The sequence below is a fragment of the Gallus gallus genome, chromosome 4 (genome assembly GCF_016699485.2).
Source record: "Gallus gallus isolate bGalGal1 chromosome 4, bGalGal1.mat.broiler.GRCg7b, whole genome shotgun sequence".
Classification (NCBI taxonomy): domain Eukaryota; kingdom Metazoa; phylum Chordata; class Aves; order Galliformes; family Phasianidae; genus Gallus; species Gallus gallus.
In genome coordinates, this window is record NC_052535.1 from 89,613,685 (window position 1) to 89,635,225 (window position 21,541).

Consider the following 21,541-nt stretch of genomic DNA (forward strand, 5'->3'; position numbering starts at 1 on the left):
AACACTGCATGGATGTGCTGAGCATTATGAAGCACAACTTGTTCATGCCATGAGGGCTCTCGTGGATGAAACGTCGCTGTGATTCCCAATGGTGAGGCCAGCACTGGAGCCAGCACAGTGTTTGATGACACTGCAAGTGAGGGATGGGGCACCCATTGAGTAGCATTGACACCCATTGGGCTGGCAGTGTGACTGTCATGGGCTGTGCACTGTGCACTATGTGCAGGGTCGCCAACCAGCAGCCCAGGCTGCCCAGAGCCACATCCAGCCTGGCCTTGAATGCCTCCAGGGATGGGGCATCCACAGCCTCCTTGGGCAACCTGTTCCAGTGCGTCACCACCCTCTGGGTGACAGACTTCCTCCTAATATCCAACCTAAACCTCCCCCATCTCAGTTTAAAACCATTCCCCCTCGTCCTATCACTATCCACCCTCGTAAACAGCCGTTCTCCCTCCTGTTTATACCCTCCCTTCAAGTACTGGAAGGCCACAGTGAGGTCTCCCCAGAGCCTTCTCTGCTTTAGGCTAAACAAGCCCAGTTCCCTCAACCTTTGTTCACAAGAGAGGTGCTCCAGCCCTCATCTTAGTGGCCCTCCTCTGGACCCTCTCCAAGAGCTCCACATCCTTCCTGTGCTGGGGGTCCCAGGCCTGGACACAGTACTCCATCCACCTTTTGCTCCATCCACCATTATTTTTGGCCTTTCTGAGCGTGGCTCCAGCCCTTGTGGCTCTCCAGCTCATGGTTCCCACACTTTGTTGGCAACAGCAAGCAACTCCCCCTGTGCCACGAGGTCCCCTTGTGTCACCACGTCGCTTTTTTGCCATCTGTGGACCATCGCAGCATTAGGTTTTATTGTTCTTGCTATATTTAACTCTGCTATTGTCTGGTGGAGAGGACTGGGGACAATCTGGTGCTTCCTGGGGGATGATGGAAAGCCTGGGCTCTGGGTTTTCCTTTTTCATTTTCTTTAAGTAAAACCTTCTTAGAGAGCCATTGCCACAGTGTAAGGACAAGGACAAGCTCAGTGGCCAGTTTCTCCTCCCTCCGTTTTCCATTCCGTGCTTTTGAAACCCAAATGCATCATCTTGGAGCTGACATCCCAGCCCTGCCAGGAGGAGTCCAGGGACGTGAGACATGACATGGGCTGGCCCTGATCATCATGGCACAGGAGGTGTATCCACACTGAGCAGGAGCAAAAGAAACTCCCAGGGATGAATAGCAATGACCCAGAAGAGACCAGCACTGAGACTCTGGCTGGTGGCATTGCATTTAGATTATCAGGATCCTGCCGAGCTGCTGGTTCTGTTCTCCTTGCATCCAGCTGGGAAGGGGGTAGGGGTCAGCAGGAGCACAGCCCAGAAAAGCTGACTTTTCAACAGCAGGGATTATTAGAGAAAGCTGCTGGTGAGCTCAGTGTGGTGAGCAGCCGCTCTGTGCATGGGGAGTTGTGCAGCTGGGCTCTTCCTTGGGAAAGCTGCAGCAAGACACGGCTTTCAGCTGGCTGGGACAGGAGAGCAGCTCAGCTCTGTGACACGCACAGGGAGCAAAGTTCTCCACTTCTTCTGGGGACCTCAGGGCTTTCCGTGCAATTCTGGCTCCTGAAGGCTGCATCACAGAATCGTAGGGGTTGAAAGGGACCTCTGGGGATCCCCCTAAAGCAGTTCCCTGCAGCAGGTTGCAAAGGAAAGCATCCAGGTGGGTTTGAGTATCTCGGGAGGAGACTCTCCCACCTCTCTGGGCAACTGTGCCAGGGCTCTGTCAGCCTCCAAGTCAAGAAAACATTTCTTCCTCATGTTCAGATGAAACTCCCTGAGCTCCAGTTTGTGCCCAGTGCCCCTTGTCCTGGCATTGGGCACCACCAAACGGAGCCCAGCCTCATCTTCTGCCTCCCACCCTTCAGACATTGATCAGCACTGCTCAGATCCCTCTCAGCCTTCTCTCCTCCAGGTGCACAACCCTGGGGCTCTCATCCTGTCCCCATCAGGAGGTGCTCCAGCCCCCCCCACCAACTCCATACCCTCCATGAGGCTCTCCCAGCAGTTCCCAGTCTGCCTGGAACTGGACAGCCTAGCACTGGGTACAGTGCTCCAGCTGTGGCCCTCCCCAGGGCTGAGCAGAGGGAAGGAGCACCTCCTTTGCCCTCTGTGCCGTACACCCTCGGGTTCCACAGGTCTTGGCCATCAGAGCACCCTGCTGGCTCATGGTCAACTGTTGGTCAACTGCTGGTCTACTGTTGGTCAACAAGATTCTTCTCTGCAGAGCTCCTTCCCAGCAGCTCATCCCCCAGCCTGTACTGATGCACATGTACTACTTGGTGCTCAGGAAGATTGAGATGGTTTGGGAGACCATTCAGTCTTGCTTTGTTCAGCATAAGGTGCCCAGGGTGGACTTGATGTGCCTGTTCTGACATTAACCATGCAGAGGAGTTCCCAGGTATGTGCTGGGCAGAGGATGGCAATGCCTGACCCCTCTCTCTGGGCACCCCAATAGCAGTACCCTGAGCCATGCACCAGCACTGCGGGCAATGCAAGTCTTGCTTTTGTTTCCCCTGTCAATCCCTGCTTTGTAATCTAGCCCATTTGTCAGGTAAAACAGGATAAGGAGCAAAAGGTCACGGGGTTGATTTACCAGGAGCCTGAAAGTTATTAATGTTTCTCAGCCTTCCAGTTTGAAATTCTCTTTGCCATCAGCCGCCTGTCATTGCGCTGCCAGAGATAAAGCCCCATCGTGTCAGGGCTAATGCAGGGCCAACAACAGATCAAAGGCCCCGGCTCTGGGGCTGGCTTCCAGGCCTTGCTGCAAGAAGCAGAGCTTGCACCTTGCTGGCGTGCACTGATGGAGGGGCACAGCAGCTGCCCTGCAGCCAAAAGCAGAAAGCCAAACCCCTCTGGCTTGAGCAAGGCTGAGGTTGCAGTCATCTGGCAAAGGCTACGGAGTTTGTGTTAGAATCTGATTTACTACAGAAAAAAAAAAAAAGGAGTTTTTCTTTTTTTTAAAAAAAAACAACCAATTTTTGAGTCTTTGATTTGATTTAAATGTGCACAACTGCAGCTTTGTGCACTGTGCAGCGCTGAATGCATTGGTGAGAATGGAGTGGGTGAGCCTTACCCTGTGCTGGGTTGGCCCCTCCAAGAGGGGATGTAGGTTTGCCCATGTTTGCTTTCAATGCATACACAAAAAGCCCAGAATTGTTGGTATTTCAGTATGTAGTCCCATGTTAGCAGCTCCAGGCAGCACACAGGTGATCAGGCATAAGCCATAGATGGAGTCTGAGTGACGATGACTCCACATATCATATATTATAGAATGGCTTGGGTTGGAAGGGACCTCAAGGATCATCAGCTCCAACCCGCCCCACTGCATGTAGGGCCACCAACCTCCACTTTTAATACCAGACCAGGCTGCCCAGGGCGCCATCCAATCTGGCCTTGAACACCTCCAGGGGTGGACGGAGCATCCACAACCTCTCTGGGCAGCTGTTCCAGCACCTCACCACTCTCATAGTAAAGAACTTCCTCATGCTATCCAACCTCAATCTTCCCTCTTTCAACATCAAACCATTTCCCCTTGTCCTGCCATTATCTACCCTTTCAGAGGGTTGAAAGGCTGTGTAGGTTTTATTAAAGTTTTATCATTATTATTATTATTTTTTGCCTTGAGATAAAGCACTTTGCAAATCTCTCTCGAAATTCTGCTTTCCAGCTCCACAGAAGTTGATGATATGATCAGAAAATCTACAAATCTGCTGCTGACCCGGACACTGAGCAACTGCTTACAGAACGTCATTAAGAGGAAAAATGTGGGGCTGACAGAGGTGAGACTGCATGTGGAGTAATTTTCAGGGCAGGGCACCAAAGTGGGGTTTGGTCCCTTGGAACTCATTCCAGCACCTTGTAGAGATGCTGGTTTGGAGCTTTGTTGTAAAATATTTGTTTGGAAAACACTAAGGAAACCACGGAGCGTTGCTGTACAAAGCAAGAATGATAGAATTATAGAATGGCCTGGGTTGAAAAGGACCACAGTGATCATCTGGTTTTAACCCCCCTGCTATGTGCAGGGTCGCCATCCACCAGACCAGGCTGCCCAGAGCCACATCCAGCCTGGCCTTGAATGCCTCCAGGGATGGGGCATCCACAGCCTCCTTGGGCAACCTGTTCCAGTGGAAGAAAGGCTTTATGGATTTTGGGTTTTTGGGCATTATATATCTGGGTTGAAGGCAGGTGGGAGGGTTTCAAGGAGTGCTGGGGTGGCTTCATGCCAGACAAGAGACGCGTGGGAGCGGTGAGAATGGAGGGCTGCTCTCCATCTAAAGGCACATTTATATGGTCTGAACTCTGTACTGGAGTTTTTCTTTTCAAGATTGACACTTTTCTGTGCACGAAGTCAGATTTCCAAAAAGTTCAAGGCTTGTAAGTCACGACTCTTTGGGAACATGTGTGGTACCTAAACCAGTTAGAATGCCTTAGTTGGGCCTCTGTGTGCTGTTATGAAACGAGCAAGTATTAGTACAGCTGCAGTTCTTTAATTAACTACATTGTAGGAATGTGTAGTGTTCTCTGGACACTCAAAAATACCCCATGTGGGTGAATTTGGGGGACTTTAGTGCATTTATGGCAGTCTGCATTTACACACGATGCTTCCTCAGTCCTTTATCTCACAGTCTGGAATCTCTCTGCTCCTTGGGGGCAAATTCCTCTTCCGTCCTGCTCCTCCCAGGGCTCACTCCACACTGAGGAATGCAGCACCATCCCTTGCACTGTCCATCCCCCATCAGTGGTCCTCTGGCTGCTCACTTTGGGCATCTTCCTGCCCCCCTGCTTCTTTTCTTTGCATAACCATTGACCTGTTGGTCCAATTTTCCTCTGAGCTTCTCAAATCTGGAACAGGTTGCCCAAGGAGGTTGTGGATGCCCCATCCCTGAAGGCATTCAAGGCCAGGCTGGATGTGGCTCTGGGCAGCCTGGTCTGGTGGTTGGCGACCCTGCACATAGCAGTGTGTTTCTGTGAAATCCTTCCCTCTTCAGAAAGGCAAAACGTAGTTGTGACTGCATGGAGCGTGGGATTGGAGGGCACCTGGTAGAGTCCCGTGTCACATGAAAGAATTGTCCTGATGTCAAAAGTGACTGCCAAAGATATTTAAGTATCTTGAATAACTATGATTTCATAGAATCATAGAATGGCCTGGGTTGAAAAGGACCACAATGATCATCTGGTTTCAACCCCCTGCTGTGTGCAGGGTCGCCAACCAGCAGCCCAGGCTGCCCAGAGCCACATCCAGCCTGGCCTTGAATGCCTCCAGGGATGGGGCATCCACAGCCTCCTTGGGCAACCTGTTCAGTGCGTCACCACCCTCTGGGTGAAAAACTTCCTCCTCATATCCAACCTAAACCTCCCCTGTCTCAGTTTAAAACCATTCCCCCTTGTCCTATCACTATCCACCCTTTTCAGGCTTAATTTTTACTCAAAGCAATGCCATCTGTTTCTAGACACTCCAATATCTTCTTCCAAGCAGTGGATAAGGTGATATTCAAGGCCATGTTCCAACCTTCACAGTCTGCTATCCTTTTTAATGTATTTTCATTGAATGAATTAATAGAACAGTTAGAAGGGAAAGGAAGGAAGTCTAGTATTAGATATGGAGTTTGGTGGCCCTGCATGCAGCAAGGCATTTGGAGCTTGATGATCCTTGGGGTCCTTTCCAATCCAAGCCACTCTGTGACTCTACAAAGGTCCAGCAGGGTACAGAGGCTCATGCTACCAGAGATGCCAAGACTGTGCAGTCTGTGAAGTCAGAACTACATATAGTTAGATGCAGCTTTTGCATTCAAGCCTACAGGTCTGATCCAATGCGTTGTGATGAGAAGTTTAGGAGGAATTTCACGCAGTTGGAAATATCCAATATTTAATTAGCTCGAAACTGTAGGAAAACACATCACAGCTGTGACATTAGAGCTGACAGGGGGAAGGGCAGACAAATGAGCACTTGTCAGAAGGCAGAAATTGAGAACTGGATTAATCCAGCAAATTCAGAACGGAGAGGCCCTCCTGGTTGCTGTGTAGTGCTTTCTGGGGACGGAGTGCAAAGCAGGAGGCGTTCAAATAGACCACAATTCCATTTCTGAAAAGCAAGCATTGCCTGGAAGGGACCTCCTTGCTCAATCTGGGTGTCCTCAGCTTTGCTTTCTCTACCTGACTCAGTGTTCCCAAAGCACAGGTCCCACAGCTTCTGTGGGCTGTTTGTGAGATCTCCCTTTGTTCCCAACATCCAAACTGAGCCTCCCAGTCTGTGGCCATTGCCCGTTTGTATGTGATCTGGCACCAACACGAGTTGGGCGCCGCCATCTCCGCAGCTTTACTTCAATATTTATGTGTCTGCAACGCTCAAGTTGGTGCTTAAACATAAAAGGATCAAAGAAGCAAAAAAGAGAAAAAGAAACAATGCTGTGCCTGGCAGGGCGCTGCCTGTTTCCATCTCATTCAGAAGCAAATGATTTGTGTTTCTAAATAGTTTCTTTAGAAGAGGTAACTGCAGACTACCACACCATGCTCCTGCAATTAAGTGATGTCAGTCTGGAGCATTGTAATGCCTTCTGTGTCTGCAGGAGAAACGTTTTGGCACGATATCAGAGCTAGATGTTGTTTGGAAGGGTTTTGTTACAGCTTACCTTGCACCTTGAACATATTCACGGCAGTCTGCACAGAAGAAAGGTACCTGCTTAAGGAATTAGTGATGTGTTTGGCTTCCAAGGCAGCCATGCTGAAGGCGAAGCAAGGATTGCTTTGCTCTGGATTATAAACACTGGCATTGATTGACTTCAGCAGTCTCTGTCATTGCCTTTAATGTCCTGATCCGGTGCCATGCAAAGGGAGCTGAGAAAGCAGCATGAAGAAAATAGCAGATAATGGTGCGTATGATAACCAGGGAGATAGCTGCTCACCAACACCTGCCCTGGAGAAGCAAAGCCTTTGGTTCCTTTGTCGGGTGCCTCAGAGTGCTGCTGTTAAGTGTCACTCATGGTGCAGGTTCGTTAGGGTTCATTAGCAGCCAGAATACCTGTGGTCTGACATGGCGCTTCTTTGTAAGCCTGTTGCTGGAATGAGTGCTGACTGACAGCTGAGCATAGGAAAGTCATTAGAAGAAGATCCTCAGTGGTATTAGTGGCTGTCATGGGAAATGCTTTTTTTGTTGTTGTTGTTGTTTCTTCCCCCAAAATTATCTTTTATATAACTCTCTGCTGCTGTTAAAGGAGGAGAGCCTTTGAGCGTGGAGTGAAGCTCAGTGTGTTTGTACAGCATCAGCTTTTCATGCCAGAAGTTCTCAGAAAGTGGCACCCATCAGCCCGGCACCTCCCTGGCTTCAGGAGCACCTTTCTGAATACCTTTTCTGAATCATACATTTGGCCTGGGTTGAAAAGGACCACAATGATCATCTGGTTCCAACCCCTTGCCATGTGCAGGGTCACCAACCACCAGACCAGGCTGCCCAGAGCCACATCCAGCCTGGCCTTGAATGCCTCCAGGGATGGGGCATCCACAGCCTCCTTGGGCAACCTGTTCCAGTGCGTCACCACCCTCTGGGTGAGGAATATCTTTCCTGAATACCTTTCCTGAATACCTTTTCTGAATACCTTCTCTTTGCCTTTGCAGCTGGTACAGATCATTATAAATACGACCCACTTGGAGAAATCTTGCAAGTTCCTCGAAGAATTCATAACCAATATCACCAACGTACTTCCAGAAACTGTCCACACCACAAAACTTTATGGGACCACGACTTTCAAGGTAAGTGGCATCTCTGGGGAGCTCTGTCCATGTTTGTGCTGAAGGGTGATTTTATCATGGCCTGGGAGCTGAAGCCATCAGATGAGCTTCTGGGGTTTGTTTCCGAGCAGCTGTGTGCACTACTCTTGTCTAGACCAAGAACCTTTGTAGCCCTAATTTACAGGCTGTGACTGCAGTGCTCATTATCTGAGGAATTAAGCAGCTTTTAAACAAAAGCCTGACTTTAATTTTTTCTTCAATGAGCTTTCATTTTGCTGTTTGATCACCATACAGAGCTGCTGCACGCAGCTGGCCATGAGTGCAAGCTCTCTTCTTTCACCCAAGAGGAGAATAGATTTTGAGAACTTAAGTTTCGGTATCTTTCTGTTCCTTTTAGTGTTGCTAAATGTTAAAAGGAGAGTGGAAATGCTAAAAATCAAGGCTGAAAGAAAATACTGGGATTCCCAATCTTTAAATTCTAACCCAGGAGCATCCTCCCCAGATTCTTCATGTGAAGTTTTAAGACCACAGCTGGTTCAGTTGGGGGGTGTCTGAATTGTGCCCTTTGGCCACAGAGCAGAAGGGAGCAGCGCCAAGAACTCCAACAATGGTAGAGAATTGGTTGGGTGAGGTTTCCCTTGGGATAACCCAGCAGGCCCTGTGACCCCAAGGAAATCCCTTTTCCCATCAGCCACCATCTTCACATTTGGCCTAAGGATGAGATTTCTTCTCCTTGCCTCGGCAGGAAGGCTCTGAGCACCTCTGCCAGTTTATAGCCCTCCTACACCCACGGTTTGGTGAATCTCATAGAATCACAGAATGGCCTGGGTTGAAAAGGACCGCAGTGATCATCTGGCTTCAACCCCCCTGCTATGTGCAGGGTCGCCAACCAGCAGACCAGGCTGCCCAGAGCCACATCCAGCCTGGCCTTGAATGCCTCCAGGGATGGGGCATCCACAACCTCCTTGGGCAACCTGTTCAGTGCGTCACCACCCTCTGGGTGACACACTCATCCTTTTTCCACATGGAACGTTCTTCTCCCCTCTCTCCTCCTCCCATCCCACACTGTATATATCCTCCTTCTCCCTGGGATTCAGCAGTCAGACACCAGCTTGATCGTGCCTAGAGCTGACCTGCCAGGATGAGCTAACCTGAGCCCATTGCAACCCTGTATTTGCCTACGGAGACTTTGCCTTGTGCTGTTATGGCTGAAGTTTTGATCAATCTGGCATCCTGTTCCTTATGGAACACCTTGTGGTGTGGACTCTCCATCCCATATAACGTGGTCTCTTTGGACAGGACGCCCGCCATGCTGCCGAGGAAGAGATTTACACTAACCTGAACCAGAAGATTGACCAGTTCCTGCAGCTGGCAGACTACGACTGGATGGCCCTGGAGCCTGGCAGCAGGGCCAGTGATTACCTTGTGGATCTCATTGGCTTCCTACGCAGCACGTTTGCTGTGTTCACACACCTCCCGGTAAGGGGCCTCCCCATTTTCTTTCTTTTTCAGGCTGGAAAGTGCACAGGCAGCTGATGGTGCTGTTGAAACGAGTGGTTGCTCGAGCTTTATAGAGTGTGATGGAAATGGGGCCTTATGCTGGCCCTGTTTGACAGCGGATCAAGTGTTATGAAGTAACAAATCTCTTTCTAAAGTAAGCTATTGCACGTGTTAGCAGAAGTGAGAGTCCCCCCAAGAATTTGCATGTCTATGGGCAAGAGGGAAATATCCCAGTCCACCAGCAGAAGCAAGATCATAACTCACTGGCCACCTATACCACGTTAGCCTTCATCTCAACAGACATTCAAGAATGAGTTTTGAGAGATCTCAGTATAAGGGCGTGTATTATTCAAACTGCAGATCCATTTCCAAATGTTTGTCAAGTCACTGGGTGCCTTACATCAAAATATGGCTCTGCGTTGTAAGGCAGCATGTGTTTCTTTCCTTTCTCTGCTGTCCAAAATATGCCTGTGTTTACGCTGCTATTGCGATCAAAAATGTCTTTTATGTTGGTTGTTTTTTTTTTTTTTTTGCAGTTGGCTGAGCAGTGTCCACTTGAATAGGAAAAATGTAATCATCAGGGAGTTTCATTTTTGCTCAGACAGCTTTTTTTTTTCTTCTTTTTTTTTTTTTTTTTCTTTTAAACAAGATTTGTTCTGGGCTGTCTGGATATATACTTATGAGTCTCTTCAATCAGCAGGTATTTGGAAACAGCCAATCCACTGAACTCTGTATTTGTCCCAAAAGCAGCTTCAGATTTTTATTCTTTACTGAACTGCTACCTATTTGTTGATACTGTGTGTCCAGGACAGTGAAATACCAGCCCACACTGTGGACACCTCTCAGTAGCTTGGATAGAAACAAGAAGAGAAGGCTAATAATGCACAGTGGCAGCTTCCTGAACTTCATTCTGCTTGTTTGTGTCCAGGGGTTGCACTGCTGGAAGGGATGTTCCAGCACTCCAGAACTGCTTTAGGAAGCGTTACAACCTCAATACTTCAGCAGTATTTTACAACCTTCTGCATGGCTCATGCTGGACGGGGCTGTGAGCACCTGATGGAGCTGTGGGTGTCCCTGCTCACTGCTGGGACCAGATGGCTTTTAAGGGTCCTTTCCAACTCAAACCATTCTACGGTGATTCTATGTCTTTGGCCACCAAAAGAGAAATCATAGAATCATCAGGGTTGGAAAAGACCTCCAGGATCATCAACTGCAACCAATGAAAGTGAAAGGAGCTTTGGGCAGCAGGGCTGGGGCAAGGTGGCCCTGTCCAGGGCAAGGATTGGGACTGGATGAGCTTAAAGAAGGTCCCTTCCAACCCAACCCATCTGATGACACTGGGAGTCCTTACACAACTAATTGAGTTCATGCAGCAGGGGTTTGCCTGCTATCTCAGTGGGTAAGGAAGGGGTACCAGAAACAAAGATATTCTCAGCCCTCTTCTCTGCTTCACTTTGGACTCTTATTGATATTTTCAACACGTTTGTACCTCTAAGAGATGGGTGTGTTTGTACGGGGAATACACCAAGGACCCGTAAGGATCATTGAGTCCAGCTCCTGGATTAATTAATACTGAAGTTCTCAGAAACCATTGCAGCATACCTTGCTGCTCACCACACATTTGCTGTCTCTTGCTCCATCTTTCCCTCCATCAAGGGCAGAAATCCCCTTTGTTCCTCCTTCACAGAGTGAGGGGGGTCCGCTCTGCACCGGAGCGTGAAGTGCAGCCACCAAGAGAGAGGAGGATGGGGGGAGATGCCCACAATGATTTATGAGGCAGACCTGGAGTGATTTATCTTCCTGAAATATTAATGTTTCCTTTTTGAATTAATCAGAATGGCTTTGGAGATGGGGAAGGCAGCTAGTTGGCCTGGAAGGACTGTGCAAGAGGCAGCTGGTGGGTGCTTGCCATGCTGCAGGAGCTGGGTAACGTGTTGAAGATGCTCAGCTGCTGCCTTCAAAGCACTGCCCAGCACTGAGCCTCCCACCATCCCTATGGACAGGGCAGTAAAGTGACACAGAGCTGCAGATTGTGAAACTGGGAGACCTGAGTTAAATGGTGAATAGGAGAGAGAGGTATCGCTGCCCACAGTTGGGGTTGGAGCTGATCCTTGAGGTTCCTTTCAACACAAGCCATTCTGTGATTCCGTGATTCTTTTATGTGTTGGAGTCTTCAGAGGAGCACTGTGGAGACCAATTCCCTCCCTGCTGCTGTCAGCTCCCTGCGGGCACCGCCAACGAGGATGAGTCAGGAAGAGCTGAAGGCTGTCGGAAGGGCACCAGCTCCTTTGATGGCTCAGCTGATTGCTTCTCAAGGGCCTCTTCCCAGCCACTGATTTAGAAACACTGAATGATTTCGGTGACTTTGTGAATGATTTGTAGGAGGTGAGGCGTGGGAAAGCCCCCGTGTGTCCAAAACAGCACAGAAAAATGAAGGTGATGTTTGTGAAAGCACCGCGTGGACGGGATGTGCTTCCTTTGTGAAAGGAAAGGGTGAGAGGGCCTCGAGAGGGAAAGGAAGCATCTCCCAAAAGCACAAATTGGCACTGAGTATTGTGCGGCTGCTAACAGCAAGGTGGAGCCTTTTCCGTGCTGCTGGTCTACATCCAGCCCCAAATACACCGGGGTTGCCACCTAGGAGGAGATGCTACCCTGTTGTAAATGAGCTTGCAGATGTTGGATGTCCACACAGCAGTACCCACAACAAAAGGGCAAGTAGGGCATCTTTTTGTTCCTATGTGTTGCCCCAGCTCTTCGCCCACCCTCCTGTTCCCATGTCCTCGCTGCTTTGGCAGTGCCCCTTCCTGCAGAGCTTTGTGCCCATTGGGTTTACACGGTGAGCACAAGCAAGGAGCTCTCTGTGGATGTTTGCACTTGCAGTTGGTTTTTAGCAGAAGAGTGGCAGGCAGGGGGATGAGTAAGGAGCAGGAGATGAGCTGCTTGCCGGCCCTTTGTCACGACAGCAATTACAGCAAAGAACCCTCACCTGCTGATCAAAGAAACTCAGCCTGGGCATGCCGGCGGTTACTGTGTTAAAATCACAGCAACAAAAAGAGCTGTCCTGTAATAGAATGGAGCCAAAAGCCCTGATCCTGCAAAAATGCAGGCGGTTGCTTCATGTGCTGTGTGTGAGTAATCCCATTGTGTTGCACTGGGCTGCTTGTGGGCAGGAAACCTCGCTGGGGTCAAGGCTTGGAGCACAGCGGGCAGAGGGGATGGCCTCAGGGGTCACAGAGTGCTACAGGGAGAGGAGAGGAGTGAAAGGGCAGCTCCATCCCAGCTTTGGCTCTGTGCTCCTGTTTGGGGATGGAGCAAGGCTGAATTTCTTGGGGAAGAATTAATGGTGCTGATAAAGTTGATCCTGGCTGGTGGGATGGCACGGAGACCTTGCTTCCTCCAGTAGGGATTGCAATTCCAAGTGTCCAAGTAGGGATTGCAATTCCAAGTGCTGAAGTAAGGATTGCAATTCCAAGTATTGAAGTAGGGATTGCAATTCCAAGTGCTGAAGTAAGGATTGCAATTCTGAGCATTGAAGTAGGGATTGCAATTCCAAGTGTCCAAGTAGGGATTGCAGTTCCAAGTACTGAAGTAGGGATTGCAATTCCAATTGTCCAAGTGGGGATTGCAGTTCCAAGTGCTGAAGTAAGGATTGCAATTCCAAGTATTGAAGTAGGGATTGCAATTCCAAGTGTCCAAGTAGGGATTGCAGCTCCAAGTACTGAAGTAGGGATTGCAGTTCCAAGTACTGAAGTAGGGGTTGCAATTCCAAGTACTGAAGTAGGGATTGCAATTCCAAGTGTCCAAGTGGGGATTGCAGTTCCAAGTGGTCAGTCAAGAACCGCAGCTCCGGGTGGTCAAGTAGGGATTGCAATTCCAAGTAGTCAGTCAAGAATTGCAGCTCCGGGTGGTCAAGTAGGCATTGCAATCCCAAGTGTTAATCAAGAATTGCACCTCCCAAGTGGTCAAGTAGGGATTGCAGTTCCAAGTGTTCAGCCAAGAACTGTAAATCCCAAGTGTTGAAGTAGGGATTGCAATTCCAAATGTTAAAAAGTCAAGAATTGCAGCTCCAGGTGGTTAAGTAGGGATTGCAAATCCCAAGTGGTCAAGTAGGGATTGCAATTCCAAGTGTTAATCAAGAATTGCACCTCCCAAGTGTTGAAGCAGGGATTGCAATTCAAAACGTTCAGTTGAGAATTGCAATACCAAGTGTTGAAGCAGGAATTGCAACTGCAGGTGGTCAAGTGGGGATTGCAACTCCAAGAGTTGAAGTAGCGATTGCAATTCCAAGTGGTCAGTGAAGAATTGCAATTCCAAATGTTTAAGCAGAGACTGCAATTCCTAATTTTTCCTTTAGAGCATCAGAGCTCCTACCACTGCCCATGCCAATGATGGTTGCTACTTCTAAAGCTGGTGGAAGATGCTTTCTCTTGGGAGCTGGGAGCCCCCAGAACCTCTGCTTCTTGCAGTTGTGCTTTGGGATGGCGAGCCTGGGGACGCAGCAGGCTTTGGGGGTGAAAAGTTCATGGTGAAGTTAACGGGGCTTTGGTGCATACCAGTGCTGCATGAAATTTTCATGGTGGTTTATAGCCACAATTCGAAAATGCTCCGCTAAGTGCCCAAAATGTCTCAAAGCAAATAACATGCTGGTGGAAATAAAAGCGTAATTAACATTTGGCTTCAAGGCTGCCCTCTTCCTGTGTTAACCAGTGAGGGTTGGTTACTGCTGCTGCTCTGCTTATTAATATGGGATGCTCGGGCCTCCTTTAAAAGAAAATACTTCTTTCTTCTTTTTTTTCTCTTTCCTTAAAAAAAAGAAAAGAAAAGAAGGGGGGGGAAAAAAAAGGTTTGCTGTTTTTTAGCAGGGAAAAGGCCATGGCCTCCAAAATTAACATTTCCAGCATCATACTTTTAAAAGAATGACTGAAAAAGCCTTTGTCTTTGATGGCTGATTGTTGTTTTTATTTCTTGTTAGACAAGTTAATGTAAATCGCATTGACAGGGCTACTCCAAACACACTGATTTGTTGACATTAAGCTTTTCAGAGATGGAGGGTTGTGTCAACACCTACAGTGAACTGTCAGGTTAACAAAGCAAGGATGTTTTCCTGGGGGAGGGGAGCAGAGTGGGGGGAAGGGGTGTGTTTTGTTTTTATTTTAAGTTTCCTTTAATCCTCTGTTAGTCTTGTATCTTGATAACCTCCTTTGGAAGGTAATCAGGGCAGGTCAAGAGGTGACGGTGACCCAGGAAGGGGAAGCAATCTTTCAGCGATCGAACAAACTCCAACCTCCGCCGTCCTGGGCAGTTCAGCTCAGTGGAGGGATTTCTCTTCCCCCCCCCCCCCCCCGCCTCTTTGTGCTTATTTTTGCCAGATGGCAAGCACAGATTTCAGCTGGAACTGCACAGACGCCGCGGACGCTCCGCATGGAACATTTTGCCTTATTCACCAGATTGGCATCTCTTCCCAGTTGGAAATACGTAACGCTGGCCCCAGCAGCTGTTTGGTAGAAAGAGCTTTAGAAGTGTTTATTTTCTTTTTAAAGAGAACAGTTACCTGTGTTTTGCCTTTAGAAGTTGAGTCTCTCCGTCATAATTTTAGAAGGCAATGTGTTGTGCATGGAGGTAAATGCACCACAAGCCTGAGCTTTGTCCCAGACACAGTCTTGACCAAGTTGGGAGCGATGGTCTAGTATTAGATATGGAGGTTGGTGGCCCTGCCTGCAGCAGGGAGGTTGGAGCGTGGTGATCCTTGAGGTCCCTTCCAATCCAAGCCATTCTGTGATTCGATGATGGTCATTTATTTTACCCAGTAACCATCATGAAACCATCATATGAGCGCCGAAACCAGGTTCCTTAGATTGACACAAATCCACTCTGTGCATAGATAACATCTCCTTGCCCTTGCAGGAGGTGGGTGAGTTTTGTAGATGTCTCTGGGCAAATCCCTGCTGCCTCTTGCTGGAGTCAGACATCCATGCCATCCATTTTGTAGATGGGAAAGCTGAGGCACGTGGCTGTTGGCTTGTCCCAGGTGGCGCAGCACATTCAATATCATGGCCAGCAACAAAGCTGTTCTGGTGGGATGTGGCTCATTTGTTCCTCTTCCTCCTTAGTGCCATATTTTGCTGTTCTCATTCACTGAGCAGCCACAGCATCCCATAGCCCGTGCCTCGGTTGGGGAGGAGCAGCGATGGGTTGTAGCACCCATGGGTGATGAGTGATGTGTACCTCTCTGCCTTGCTTGCTGTTGCTTTGCTCTCTTCTGCCCTTGACTCAAACTCCCTGTGTTGTCCTCTGTAGGGGGATGTAGATGCCCACTCTACCATGTCGGTGAGTACACGGCTGCGCATCGTGCCGTCCGCTCCACTTGCACCTCCAATGCTAGAGGGTGACTTGAACCAGGAAAGGTCATTGCTCCTGAAAGAGAGGAAAGGAAAATATTAACTAACTTTGAGTGGAAGCCTGTCCCTTCTGCTGCTCCTGGCACAGGCATGGGTTTTCTCTCAGCTTGAGATCAATCTGTAGAATCAATGGGAGAGGGTTTCCTTGCAGGAACACGTGCTGTTGTAGAAGCATTGCCAAATTGTTGCTCTTAGAGCACATCGCATTTAACTGCCTCCTGTTATGCCCCATGCACCCCTAAACATGGAGGGAGTTAGAGGCAACACCTGTTATTTGGGAAAGCAGGGTAAGATTTTCAACCTCAACCTGAAAGAAAGATGACCTTTGCATGTATCTCTGTTTTCTCCTTGTGGTCTGATCAGCACACATCCTTTGAAGCTGTCAGGCTGCATTCCCAATGGGGCTCTCCCTCCTGGCCTTAGTGCTAAGCCCTCTGGCTCTATCAGTAGAGAGCAGCGTGGTCTCTTGGTGTTTGCTGTCTCCCAAATGGGACGAGGGCAATTAGCACCAAGACAGCAAAGCAGACCTTCAGGACCTTCCTTCTGGTTCAATGCACACCTCTAAGTGTTATCATTCTTGCTTGTTGCCTGTGTTGGGAGAAAAGTGAAGGCGTTTCAGTGGATAGATCCTGAATTGCTCACGAGCTGCTTTCTTGCTTCTATTCTGATGTCTACAGCCAAGTTATGTGCAAAACCAAGCACACCTTGTGCTTCTTGATGCCACTGTGTGCCTCTGCCCGGCTCTGAGCTTCTGCTTCTATGCCTGTAGCTCTGCTCTGTGTTTATGCTGCCCATGGGGCTGCCCAGCCAGATCGGCGTTGCGTGGTGCTGTTGGGTGCATGCACCCCTTTGCCTGGAAACTGAGCATAGCTGAGCCCTGAGCCCTTGTGTGGGCACTCAGGGGTTTCAGAGTCAACAGCAAGGCCTCAAATCAATGCCAGCTTCTGGAAAGAAGGAGCCATCCTACAGCAATCCTGGCCCTCTGAGCAGGGATGTGTCACTCTTGGTGGCAGTCCCCCAACAGCCTCCGATTTGCAGGGGAGATCTGAGCGTCCCCTTGTGCTCAGCCCATCCTGTGCAGGGGCTTGGGGTGTACCCCAAGAGGGTTGGAAGCAAAAAGGAGCATTGCCTCTGGCTTTTGAGACTTTCAACTATTTAGAAGCCAGATGTATTTATTTCTTTAATTGAATCCAGTGCCTAGACAGCTATGGAGTCAGCTTCCTATGGAGAGGGGTGCATTAGTTTCATTAAGGTAAATCAATGAAAAGTAATACCTGGAGGTCCCCTGGAAAGGGTCAGGGATGGAGTAATCCCTTTATATGGTGGGACTTTGCTAGCCTGCTCTCAGTTGGTTTTGTTCTTAACTACAGCACATTCTAATTTTGCTTTTAACCCCTCTAATTTTTTGTTCACTTGGTTGTTTGTATTAATTGGTGGAAATAAATCACTAATCTGTCTGAGAGAATGAAAAATAAAAATCTGATTGCACGGAATAGCAGCACAAAGGAGCAATTGTAGCTGCATTTAATTGTCCAGTGGGAAACAGTTGTGGCTGATCCTAGAGGTTTCTCCATGTTGTAGATATAGAAAAACACCCCGAATTGTGTGTTGCCTGGGTCACAGGCATGGACAGGGCTATGAGCAGCCTCTCTAAAATCCTATCTGGGTGCTTCCTCTGCTCTCCAGGGAAGTTCCTGCACTCTCTTGAGGTTACTTGATCCACTTTGCGCTCAAGGTTGGGCACGATGAGTTTGCTATGGTCAAAGATGGGATCATGCCTGGAGCAGTGCTCGTGTGGCTGTGGGGTCTGGGCTGTTCCTGATGCTCTGGAGCTGTGTGCTACTCTTCAAGAGTCTTCAAGATCCCAAATACTGGCCAAAAGGAAGGGGTTGGAATGAGAACTCCTGGTTGCATTAACACAAGGAGCAAAGCATTCAAATATGATGGAGTTAGATTTGTTGGCTGGGGAAGTCTGACCTCTGCTTAACCTAAGACTGCTAGTTAAGTAGGATCCGGGTAAGCCAAGTTATCTTGTAATTACATGGTTTCTTGCGTGCTTTCAGCACTCTGAAAATTAATTGAAGCTAAAATGCCCAGTCCCATAAATCCTTTAAACCAGGGTGTGCGCACTTACCTAGGTTTTGCTTCTCTTTGTGCAGTCACCTTGGCATGTTTGGCTTTGATTTCATTTTACAAACTTAGATTTATAAAGCTATTTTATGCTTACTTTTGCATGCACAAAGAATCAGATGTGTGGTACAGGGAATTTGGCAGTCAAAAAACCATCCTCAGCGTAAGGAATTCAAACATGCCCGCTGCTTCCTGCACTGGAGCCCAGCACAGAGCTTCCAGCAGCCTTATCAGATGTTGAAGCATGTTTTTTTTTTCCCCTTTGGGCTCAAGTTTAAGTGAAGCAATAGACTCTGCCATTATATGCTTTTCTCTGGTTTCATACACTGGCAACCTGAAGTTTTTCAAGACTTTGACGCTGGGAGCACGCAGGGGAATGCTGATGAATGCCGTATCTGTAGCAGAATCATTGAGTTTTTAAGGTTGGAAAAGACCTCTAAGATCATCAAGTCCAACCATTAACACACGGTCAAGTGCTGGAGCAGAATGGTGGGAAGGAAAGAAGTGGTTGCGGATGTGGACATTGGAGTTTGGTGGCTGTCGTTGGGTGCCAACACAGAGCTGTGTGTTTTCCAGGCACCTTGCAGCCTACATAGCAAAAGAAAGGAAGCAAAACAATTAAAGATGAGGATCTTCGTGGATTTTCTCGTGGTTGCCATGGTCTTTCTTCGTGGTGTTTCATGAATTACAATGAATAAGGAGAACCTGATATGCTAATGGAAAAAAAAAAACCAACAAGGTGCCATTAAGTTTTGCAGCTTTCATAGAACCACAGAATCATTCAGGTTGTAAAAGACCTCTCAGATCCCGAGCTCCAACCCCAACCCACCCCACCATGCCCACTGACCACGTCCCTCAGTGCCACATCTCCATGGTTCTTAAATGCCTCCTGGGACAATGACCCCTCCACTCCCTGGGGAGCTGTGCCAGTGCATTGCCACTTTCTGAGAAGAAATTGTTCTTAGTATCCAGCTTCCTCCTCTCTGTTTCTCAACCAGAACTCGTGTTGTTACATGGAATGAGAATTTCATGTAAGATTTAGTTCTTGGAAAACTGTAAGAACAGCAGAAGTTTCACATGCTTCTTGTGTGGGTCACTATTTCTCAGTAATCAACTCTAACTGCCCAGTTCAGAAGCAAAAACCTACTGAATTGCATTGGAAAAGGAATGTTTTTTTTTTTTTTTTATCTTTTGAGCTCATCTTTTTTTCCAATCTGCTCAACATCTGGGGCTGAAGTCACGTCCAAATTCCATTTGCAGCAGGCAGAGCCAAACATCATGGAGGACGCATCAAGCCCTCAATGGGCACTGCAGTAAGTGGGCATCTGTTGAGCTCTGGGGTCTGTAGGAGCAAAGCATGGGCTCTGCATGAGGCTGAGCACAGCCTGCTGGTCTTCCAGCCTCAAGATCCTTCCCCTTTTAATTATAACCCAACTGCTAGCAGCACACAGTGCAGATGAATAGGTTCTGCGCACTCTCTCTTTTTAAGCCTTCCTGCTGCTGTAGTTGGCAGATGCTTTGCCCCGATAAATCAACAGAGATGAGCGTGGTTCAAACTCTTCATACATTAGGGACAAAATTAAAAAAAAAAATCTGCATTTAATCGACTTTTTGTTTCCAAAATGGCAGCTGCTTTGTATTTAATGGAAAATCAGGCTCTTCCCAATGGAAAGAATGTTATTCCCAAAGCGAATACAAAAGAAAATAAAAGCCACAAAAGAGGGAGGATGAAATATGTCATTTATTTTTTCTCGTTTGTTCCAGTTTTTGCTCTCTGATAATTGTTGGGCCAGAGCTCTGGTTTGTGTCAGGCATTTTGGGAAGCCTCACCCCATGGACATGGGGACCAGGGAGGAGCACGGCGAGGGCTGCATGGCGCTAAGAGCTCCAGGAGGAATGACGGCTGCTCCTGGGTGCATGAACAGAACCTCGTTAAACACAGGTTGTTTGTGTGCTTCGTTCCTTCTTAGAGAAAATCGTGTTGTTTGAACACTGTGTTTTTCCATGGTGAAGAGCTGAGGAGTGTGGATTCATTCAGGGGAAAGAACTGTTAAGATGATCGCATCCAACCATCAGCCCATAGAATCATAGAATGGCCTGGGTTGAAAAGGACCACAGTGCTCATCTCATTCCAATCCCCTGCTATGTGCAGGGTCACCAACCACCAGACCAGGCTGCCCAGAGCCACATCCAGCCTGGCCTTGAATGCTTCCAGGGATGGGGCATCCACAACCTCCTTGGGCAACCTGTTCCAATGTGTTACCAATCCCCACCATGTGGCAAAGCCGAAGGGTTCCCTTCTGCCATGGCATGGAGATACCATATGGGAAAGGAGAACTGGGTTTAGCTGTTGTGGTGTGCTCTACCCATACGTTTTGAGTTGTGCTGGAACTTTGCTTTTGATGGTTGGAGGGCTGAAGCACCTCCCCTATGAAGACAGGCTGAGGGAGCTGGGCTTGTTCAGCCTGGAGAAGAGAAGGCTGTGGGGTGACCTCATTGCAGCTTTCCAGGACCTAAAGGGAGCCTACAAACAGGAGGGGAGTCAACTCTTTGAAAGGGTAGATAACAGCAGGACAAGGGGAAATGGTTTTAAGTTGAAGGAGGGAAGATTTAGGTTGGATATCAGAAGGAAGTTCTTTACTCAGAGAGTGGTGAGGTGCTGGAACAGCTGCCCAGAGGGGTTGTGAATGCCCCATCCCTGGAGGTGTTGAAGGCCAGGTTGGATGAGGCCCTGGTCAGCCTGGTCTAGTATTAAAAGTGGAGGTTGGTGGCCCTGCATGTGGCAAGGGGTTGGAGCTTGATGATCCTTGAGGTCCCTTCCAACCCAAGCCATTCTATGATTCTGTGATTTGCAGTTTCCCATATTTGCATTTCCTGTGATTACTCAGATACAAAACCCCGGAACTGTGCTTCTGCTGTTGAAGATATTCACTCCTCCCTGTAAGCAAATGCATGCAGTATGTGGTGGGCTGCTCCCCTCCATGGCCATGCAGGAACAACCTTGCCTTGCCCAAATTAAACACCATTTGGTGTTGATGCTGCCTGCAGCTTCATCCAGAACAGCCTCCAGCTGTTGGCCTTGGCCATCCGTAGCAGAGCCAAACTCCTATGGTTTTTTTCTGTTTTACTGGGATTTGAGGGGTTTTGTATCAGACTGCAGTGGTCAGCATAACTGGCTGTCTGGTTTATTTTTGTGGTGGCAATTTCACTATGGTCTGTGCCTGCAGGCACTTGCTTCTCATAGGTGGCATCTGAGATTCCATAATGGAGAGCTGTCTCTTCATCGAGGTTCTTGGATGACAGGGATGGCTGAAGTCACGATAAGACAGAAATCCCCATTTTTTTCTTCTGAATAGTGTATGGCAGTGCCACGGTGGTGTCAGTTTGCTTAAGTCTGGTGGTTTGCTGATGGCAATACAGCTTCTCCCATAGGGGCGAGTAGGATGGAGTGGGGGAGGCTGGAGGCACAGAGGTCCCAGTTGTGCTTTGGATCCAAAATGCCTTCTTCAAAGAAGGATGTATGCTTCTCCTTTCATAAATTTGAGCACCAAAAAACGTGTAATTTTAGCTCCCCCAAACAACATGAAGGACCTGGTTGGGTCCAAGTCTGGGAGCACTGCACGAGCGTTGCTCATTGCCAACTTCCTCTTGCAGGTTGGAAGCATTCTGCTTCTTTTCCTTGGCAGATTCCAAGGCCACGCAACCTCCAGCTGTGCACTTTGCAGCTTGGGGCACCATTCATGTTGGTGGGAT

The 21,541-nt window shown here is 48.4% G+C and overlaps 1 protein-coding gene across 11 annotated transcripts in view; it reads left to right on the plus strand.

Moving 5' to 3' along the window:
- The window catches only part of EXOC6B (exocyst complex component 6B), a 243,507-nt gene that overhangs the window by 141,414 nt on the left and 80,552 nt on the right, over nt 1–21,541 (plus strand). For 5 of the 11 annotated variants that reach the window (XM_004936290.5, XM_015286066.4, XM_015286065.4 and 2 more), the window contains 4 exons: nt 3,703–3,814; nt 7,647–7,781; nt 9,060–9,239; nt 15,558–15,587. In XM_004936290.5, coding sequence (XP_004936347.2) covers nt 3,703–3,814; nt 7,647–7,781; nt 9,060–9,239; nt 15,558–15,587 — 457 coding nt within the window. Of the gene's footprint in view, nt 1–3,702; nt 3,815–7,646; nt 7,782–9,059; nt 9,240–9,796; nt 9,839–15,557; nt 15,588–21,541 lie in introns of those variants that run through there. The other 6 variants (XM_015286064.4, XM_025149797.3, XM_025149798.3 and 3 more) reach the window with 2 other exon arrangements.